The sequence below is a fragment of the Eptatretus burgeri genome, chromosome 13 (assembly GCF_056783735.1).
Source record: "Eptatretus burgeri isolate ZD-2024b chromosome 13, Ebu_testis_v1, whole genome shotgun sequence".
NCBI classification, from domain to species: Eukaryota; Metazoa; Chordata; class Myxini; order Myxiniformes; family Myxinidae; genus Eptatretus; species Eptatretus burgeri.
In genome coordinates, this window is record NC_140973.1 from 55,676,005 (window position 1) to 55,685,000 (window position 8,996).

General features: G+C 45.9%; 1 protein-coding gene across 1 annotated transcript; it reads right to left on the bottom strand.

Moving 5' to 3' along the window:
* Positions 1–748: 748 nt before the first annotated feature.
* On the bottom strand, positions 749–8,619 carry MMUT (methylmalonyl-CoA mutase). The gene is made up of 2 exons (XM_085852522.1): positions 8,453–8,619; positions 749–3,625 (listed from the first exon to the last, which is right to left on the bottom strand). Exon 2 carries the CDS (start codon positions 3,576–3,578, stop codon positions 1,365–1,367), a length of 2,214 nt encoding a protein of 737 aa, XP_085708648.1. The 5' UTR covers positions 3,579–3,625; positions 8,453–8,619; the 3' UTR covers positions 749–1,364.
* Between the last annotated feature and the right edge of the window lie 377 nt (positions 8,620–8,996).

An 8,996-nucleotide genomic window follows, 5' to 3' on the forward strand; every position in this document is an offset into this window, starting at 1 on the left:
GGATGAATATTGTTTTCGTAAAATATATAACCATGAAGTTGTTGGGGTGTAGTTTCAAGTTAATTTAAATCAATAAAAATATTTATAAACAATATTATCAGACCATGGGTATTCAAAATAACAACCATCAGTGGGTTTTCCACAATTTGGCTGTGTGGATGTGGGGGTTGATTTATCGTAGTCAAATTATTATATATAGAGTATTTTGAATAATTTCAGAGATCATTCCAAAGAGCATCATTTCCCACAAAGTATTCCCAACACTCAGAAAAAGTAAACAAAGATGTCCTCTCAGGAGATGACGTCAAATGCTACATTAAACAAGTCAGCCTATTTAGTATTTCCATCGGAAGCGATGGCTCTGATGTGAGGAACCCGTGTTCAAAATCATGCGTCCTCATTATTCAAGTAAAGTACACTGATGTCTGCTAAGATTTTTGTCCTACACGTGATTCATGTGCAAGCACCTCTAAGTGCTTCAGATGAACATTTAAAACAAACAAAAAAAATTGTTCATTATAATATGGCAGTAGTTTTGGCCCTCAATAGAAACACGTTTAATATTTTCAATATGGCCTTACAGAAGGCAACAGCAGCACTTATACATTATTTAGTTATCATTATAAGTTCATTCAATGGCGTGCACTTAACCAACTGTTATATCCCATATATGGCATCGGTTTGTCACTTATGTCTTATGGGGACGACAACAACAACAACAACAACTATCGTAACAACTTGCACCAAGTTGCTTTGTTGGGATCCATTTATTCATCTATAATAGTCATCACAATCAGTAACAGTTATACCAGTAATATATTTACAGAATGCACTATTCACATAATTTGAAGCCACTGGTTTACAAAAAAAAACAAAAACTAATATCGCAAGAACAAAAATAAGTTCCATTTTGGAATTTCCAAAGCAAATAGACAGTGAGTGAAGAAGACACCATTTGAGCTCAGAGGTGCAACAAATTGGAAGCAACAGCTGATCAGATATGCTTGGTGTGTTGTTTAATTTTGATTGGGGTTTGTGTTTCCAAAGGCAGAGTAATGTAGCTGTCTAGATTAATCATTATCTTGCAATCAAGACCGAGAATCACGTGATTCCTGTTTTAATGCACGTGCTGAAAATGAAAGAGAGAAAGAAAGAGAAAAAGAGAGAAAGAGAGAAAGAGAAAGCATCGAATTATTATAAAATTTCTACTCAAAGGAAACAGGAAACACAACACATGTTCAAATTTAGATTGTTGCTTGCAAAGTGACGTTTCATTGCCTGTCAAGGGTGCCTACAAGCTGAGTGATCAACAGAAGTCCAAAGTCAAATTTCAACCACCCTCGGATTTCTCGTACGGTGCAAGTTTAGGCGGTGCTAGCCTGTTTCTCCAGACCATTCAGAATATCCTCCAGGACTTTTCGGGCTGCTTCGGGGAGACGCGTACCAGGCCCAAAGATGCTGGAGCAACCGGCCTGGTACAAAAAATCGTAATCTTGAGGCGGAATGACACCTCCACAAACGACAAGGATTCCTGAACCTCCTCGATTTGCTAGCTCGGACACCAAGTGTGGGATGAGTGTGCGGTGGCCAGCCGCCAGCGAGCTGACTCCAACGACATGAACGTCAGAGTCTACCGCCTGCTGGGCAACCTCTCCTGGGGTCTGAAAAAGGGGACTGATGTCAACATCAAAGCCAAGGTCAGCAAATCCAGTTGCAATGACCTTCGACCCACGATCATGTCCGTCCTGTCCCATCTTCGCCACAAGGATACGAGGCCGGCGTCCGACCTTACATTCAAACTGCTGAACACAACTTATGGTTTCATTGATCTCAGCGCTATCTCCGTACTCTGTGCGGTATGCTCCACTGACCATTCTATCCCTTGCCACATGCTCTCCAAAGACAGCCTTCATAGCATCGGTTATCTCGCCAACAGTGCAACGAGCACGTGCTGCATCTACCGCACTATCCAGCAAATTACCTTTACCAGATCGGCAGACTGTGCTCAGCTTTGACAGGCACTGGACCACAGTTCCTTCATTTCTCTTAGCTCGAAGTTGGCACAACTTTTCAATCTGCTTCTTCCGCACAGCTGAGTTATCGATCGACAGCACCTCTACTGGTTCCTCAGTATCCAGGCGATACTTGTTCACCCCGACAATAACCTCCACCCCAGAATCGATACGTGCTTGACGCTTTGCAGCACACTCTTCAATACGCAACTTGGGGATTCCTTTCGTGACTGCTCTTGCCATGCCTCCAAAATCCTCAATGTCATTAATGACCTTATGTGCAGCTGCAGCAATCTGGTCAGTCAGGCTTTCCATAAGGTAAGATCCAGCCCAAGGGTCTGCCACATTGCAGACTCCAGTTTCCTCTTGCAACACAAGTTGCGTGTTGCGTGCAATCCGCGCGCTATGTATTGTCGGCAGTCCTAGTGCTTCATCATATGCATTGGTATGTAAAGACTGCGTCCCACCAAATACCGCTGCCAGCCCCTCAACCGTCGTACGTATCACATTTGTCAAAGGGTCTTGCTCAGTAAGTGACCAGCCAGAGGTTTGGCTGTGCGTGCGAAGCAACAGGGATTTCTCATTGCAGGGAGAAAACTTCTCCCGCATGAGCAATGCCCAAAGACGCCGTGCAGCCCGCAACTTGGCTATCTCAACATAGAAATTCATACCGATGCCCCAAAAGAAGGAAAGTCGTGGAGCAAAATCATCAATGTGCAGGCCCGCCGATAAACCGGTACGGCAATATTCCAGCCCATTAGCAAGCGTGTAAGCCAGTTCCAGCACCGCATCTGCACCTGCCTCCTGCATGTGGTATCCACTGATGGAGATGGAGTTGAACTGTGGCATGTGCTGTGCCGTAAAGCTAAATATATCAGCAATGATACGCAGTGACGATTCGGGTGGAAATATGTACGTGTTCCGCACCATGAACTCTTTGAGGACGTCATTCTGAATTGTACCGGTTAACTTCGCCAAGGGAACACCTTGTTCTTCACCTGCTACCACAAACATGGCAAGCACTGGAAGAACTGCACCATTCATAGTCATCGAAACGGACATTTGTTTCAGAGGTATGCCATCAAATAGCAACTTCATGTCCTCGACCGAGTCAATCGCCACACCAGCCATGCCAACATCCCCCTCGACCCGGGGGCTATCCGAATCAAAGCCACGATGCGTGGCCAGGTCAAAGGCCACAGAGAGGCCTTGCTGACCAGCGGCCAGGTTCTCTCGGTAGAAACGATTGCTCTCTTCCACGGTGCTGAAGCCGGCGTACTGACGGATGGTCCACGGCCTGTGGGTGTACATAGTCGGATACGGACCTCGGCTGTACGGAAACACTCCAGGCAGCTCGTTCCGATGGGCAGGATCGGCATCGAGGGACGTGTAAACCGGCTTCACCTTGAGGCCTTCAGTGGCCTCCCACATGAGTGACTCGACCGATTTGCCCTTGAGCTGCTTCTGTGCAAGTGCAGCCCATTCTGGGTGGATCGGTTGCTGGTGAAAGGACCTTTTCAGACCCAGGAACCACAGCTGTGGTCGAAGCACCATCTTCATCGTCATAATGGTTCTCCGAGTCCTCCTCCAATCCACTCTTTCTCTGCGTAACACTGACAATGCAGACATCGGTTATTATAGCAATTTTAAAACTCAAATGTACCCTGAAGTGGTTTCATAGAAAATAAATAAATAAATAATTCACAAAATGCGAAGAAGTTTTGTTTATATATATATATATATATATATATATATATATATATATATATATATATATATATATATATATATATATATATATATATATATATATATATGCTGTATATATATTCAACAAAAAAACATGCTGACAATGACACGATGATGTCATGTGGATACATTACACCAATACATCACCTGAAAACTCGGAGGCATCCGTATGGTTCTCAAGCCTTTGCAGGCTGAGATTAAAGCCGATAGTCACAAACAGACGAAAGCAGAGATGTCGATCTACATTTTGCCCTTGTTATAGGCTCATCAGGACAACATACTGCTTGTCGTTTATTTGTGACCATATCAGGCTCATTAATATAACTGAAACAAACCCCCAAACTTGATGAGTCAGCAGGGCACAGATCAGCGGGGTGGAGACAATGTGCTCGTGTGGCAGGTGACACTTGTTGCTGACCGGTCGTGCATCAATTGCTGTGATGGGACTCGATCTGTGACCTGCTGCCTCATCAAGTTAGGCGGTTCTATATGTATGTATGTATATGTGTATGTGTATGTGTATGTGTATGTGTATGTGTATGTGTATGTGTATGTGTATGTGTATGTGTATATATATATATATACACAGTTGTGGGCTGGGGTCGGTGGCGAGAACGACCACGAGGTGGGGAAAGCTTGCGTCGTCTCCCCGGAATTGTAGGCGGTCGCTCGGATAACTCCGCGAGCCGGCGGGTCGTCCAACTGACCGTGGACGCCAATATCTCAACTGCGTAGCATAGGGTCTATTTGTCTATAACCAATTTACCTAATTAACTACGCGATTTCGACTACCGGGGAAACCATGCCCTCGGCACATCTTGCTCGAACCGGGTCACTCTTACGACTGCGGTAGAGTTCCAACTACCGACTACCAACTCCGGTTCAGGTGCAGCCGAGCAGAACCTGGCAAAGCCGTGCCGGCTGGAATGAACGCATTATTGGGGATAAAACCCCACCTAAACTCAGATCCGAACCATACTGGACCAATTCAAGAAGGGACGGAAACGAACTGGGAACATTTCTAACAAGTTTTATTTACAGTAAATGAAGACACAAACCAAGACTTGATGCGAATATGCAAGAAGTATTTACAATGATCCATAAACACTTGTTCAGTTCTACTTAAAGATGGGCCCACACGCAGACACACACACAAATGAAAAGAAACCCAGTTCTTTATTTGACCGTCGCAGCTGAAGAGAGAGACAAGCTGGGGGTCAGAGTTCGGTTGGGTACCTGGCCATCAGAGGAAGGGGGTACTCCGTGCTGCGGCACCTGACAATGGTCACTGGTTTGGTCCCCAGTCGCACGTGTGGGACTCAAGGTTCGTGGCGGAACTCGGGTGGTGAGTAGCGGGGTCCATGGAGGGGGGGGGGGTCGGGGTCGCTCTTTCCTTCCTTGTAGAGGGCCAGCAGAGACATGTTCGCCGCCTCGACGACCTTCGTAACAGCAAAAGACCGTCCAAAACTCCCCAAAAAGACTCAGCAAAAACTCTCCAAGACCCCAAAAAGACCCCTGCCTCAGAGCGTGCTCGAGAATTTATTGACCTCCCTCAGCGGGGAGCGGCTTTGGTTAACACACCTCGCTGTCCGCCTTTGATTGGACAGGGTCCCACAGCATACCGTTCCGGGGCGGGGCCTTCGTCCCTGCCGGGAAACCCCAGCCACTCTTCCACGCGGGTTCATACTTGACGAGTAACAGTATCAACGCTGCAACGGCCCCTGCCGGGAAACCCGAGCTACTCTTCCACGCGGGTTCATACTTGGCGAGTAACAGTATCAATGTTGCAAAGGTCGTCGTAAAAGAGTTACAACGTTGGTGGGAGCCGAGAAACCGGAACCGCGAGATATTGCCTTGGCACGTCAGGGTGCGAGAAGGCAGCTGGTTGGTGGTGGATCGTAATGGGCCGAGGGGTCATGCAGATGGGATGGTTGTTAGATGGTTGTTAGATGTAATAACCTAACTAAAATAAATCGCAACGCACACCTTTGATTCTCCCACGAGACAAAAGGAAGGAGATCTGACTACACACATACTTAACGACATAACTGACTTTTGGGACATCTGTATGTTGAATGCAAATGGTTTCCAGATCCGTAACAATGTATATATATATATATATATATATATATATATATATATATATATATATATATATATATATATATATATATATATATATATATATATATACATACATATATACACACACATACATGTCATTATTACCTCCGCCACCAGAAGGTGAAGGAGTTTATGTTTTCACCCCTTTCTGTCTGTCTGTTTGTCTGTCTGTTTGTCTGTGTGCAGGATATCTGAAAAAAACTTGTGGACGGATCTGGATGAAATTTTGTGGACAGATTTGGTGTGTGACTAGGACGAACAGATTCAATTTTGGTGAAGATCTGAATCCGGATACGAGAATTTTTTCAGGGATTCTTCACCATTGAGAGATTGGACTAAACCAATATATAACATGATATCTCAAGAAGTTGTGGACGTATTGTTACGGTTCTAGGAATTGTATGCATACAAACATACAATTGTTCCAAAGTTAGTTATAATGCCATTAAGTATATATGCAGATAGAATCCCTCCTTGTGTGTAGTGGGGAAGCAAAAGGGGGTGCGTTGCGATGTTTTTTTTAGTTAGATTAATAAATCTTTATTATAACAAATCACGATCCAATGTCCACCTGCATCTCCGGAGCCTCGTTTTTCCGACGCAGAATCTTCACGTCCGCAGTTCCTTTTCGGCTTCCCCAAACGTTCCAACTCAATCTTGGCCGTACCACCGTTCACCTTCCTCAAACATGCGTGGAGTGGGCGGGCTTTCCCGGTCTGGCCGAAATTCCGCCCAGAAAGGGCGGACCCCATGAAGGCCCTGTCCAATCAGGGCGGACAGTGACGTCAGCTTCGCCATGGCCCCTCCCCGCCCAGGGGGATCTATAAATTACGACACCATCCTCAGGGTAGAGTGAGAGAGTTCGGTGGGTTCGTTGGCTGGTTGCAAAGAAAGAAGGAAGGTCGTTAGTTGAGTGGTTGAGTTCTTTCGAGTTCTGGAGTTCTGTGGTGGAGTCTTGAGTTCGGCGGTTGAGTTGGTCCCTTGGTTGTTGGTTGAAGAAGGAAGTGGATCACGGAGTGCCTGCCCACGTCTCGCCTCGGCCGCTCGTCTGTTGTGCTGGTCTGAGTACACCCAACCTTGACCAGGTCTCTCGTTGGGTCGTGTCTGCTGCCCCGTTCTACCTTGAACTCCGTGCTCTCCACGTGGGCTCCTTCGCAGACACGGTCTCCACACGTGCAGCTGTGGGCCAAACTGCACGACCTTTGTTGGGTGCCGCACCATGAAGCGTCCCTTCCCTCGGAACGTTCAGGTTCCAAAAGAACTGCGACCTCAGCTCCCTCCCTCTCTGGCTGCAAAAGTCCTTTGCCATTCAACTGGGTTTATTTTGTCTGAGTGTGCGTCTGAGTGTGTGGCGCCTGTGCTTTAAGTAGAATTGTATAAGTTTTTGATCATTGTAATTCTTGCCTTTATTATTCTCGCGACAAGTCTGCTCTGTGTCCTCTTTTGTAAGTTGCTGTAAAATTGTCGCATTACATCTCTCTTCTGTCCCCGGCATAACACACCAATAAACCTGTTCCTGTACCACATGTTTTTCCTCGCTTAGTGTAAATAAATGATTGTAGAAATGTTCCCAGTTCGTTTTTGGCTTTTCCTCCATTGGTCCAGCATGGTTCGGATCTCAGTTTAGCCGGGTCTTTATCCCCGATAATCTGTTCATTCGAGCCAGTACGTCCTTGGCAGTTCCGCTCGGCTGCATCCGATCCGGAGTTGGTAGTTGGTACTCCACCGTAGTTGGTAGAGTGATCCGGTTCGGGCGGGGCGAACCGAGGGTGTGGTTCCCCAGTAATCGAAACCGCGTGGTTAATTAGGTAAACTGATTACACCTGGCAGGAAGACCCTACGCTACGCGGTTGAGGTATTGGCGTCCACGGTCAGTTAAGCAACCCGCCGCGTCACAGAATTATCCGGAGCGACGGCCGACAATTCCGGGAGTCTGGTGGGAGACGGCGTAACTTCCCCCACCTCGTGGTCGCTCTCGCCACCAGACACCTGGTCCGCAACAATATTCAGACGAAACCTGGTGGACACGTTGTGTGAGTGTGAGTGTGTGTTTGTGTGTGTGTGTGTGTGTGTGTGTGTGTGTGTGTGTGTGTGTGTGTGTGTGTGTGTGTGTGTGTGTGTGTGTGTGTGTGTGTGTGTGTGTGTGTGTGTGTGTGTGTGTGTGTGTGTGTGTGTGTGAGACAAGGACGAATTGATTCGATTTTGGTGAAGATCTGAATCCAAATCTGGATCGATAATTATTTAATTTTTTTAATGATTCTTAACCATTGGGTGATTGGGCCAAAAACGATATAGTTCTGTACAACACGATACTTCAAAAATGTTTTGGGCCCCATATGTTCTCGTGGATCAGGCATTGCGTGACGGTGGGATGCGCTCTCCCGAGTGCCCTTCGAGTTGAGGTTGTGATTTATAAGGACTTCCTATTGATATTTAACGGATCGATCTTTCTTCGTAATATTTAAACACGGACAGAGGGACTTTACATCCGTCCAACAAATATATTTCTTTAATACTGCAAGTTTTATCGAAAACATCGCGAGTGGAGTCATCCAAATGAACATTACCTCAACCGAAGGTGACCCGTGATCGCTTCTTTCGGGCCTAAAGATCACCACCCGTCGACTGACAGGAACCTGATTATTGAACACGCAAATCGAGCATCCTGATCAAATCGGACGTTAAACGCACGACGATAATTTACATAAACAGGAAAAGAAATCCACGGAGTGAGCATGTGACCATACACCGCCTCAAACGCGGTAGATTATTCACAGCCAACTGGCCTTGTGCAAAGAGTAACTTCAAATCATTTACAATAAATGTCTTTGTGAGAAAATGATTTTTTTAAGTCGATGATTGCAAACAACGGTGTTTTAATGATTTCTGAGATTTTGTCTTCTCTGAACCACGGAAGAAAAACAAGGACAAATGTGTCCAAGAGCCGCGTCCTAAAGGATTTGTCTTCACCAGAAGAAGAAGAAGAGGAAGAAGGAGAAAAAAACAACAACAACTTCCGATATTTCGTCACGTGCCTTGATTGAGCCAATAGCGAGACCCGTCATGGACGATCGTCGTTTCATGACGAGAAAATAATGTATTTAAGAAATT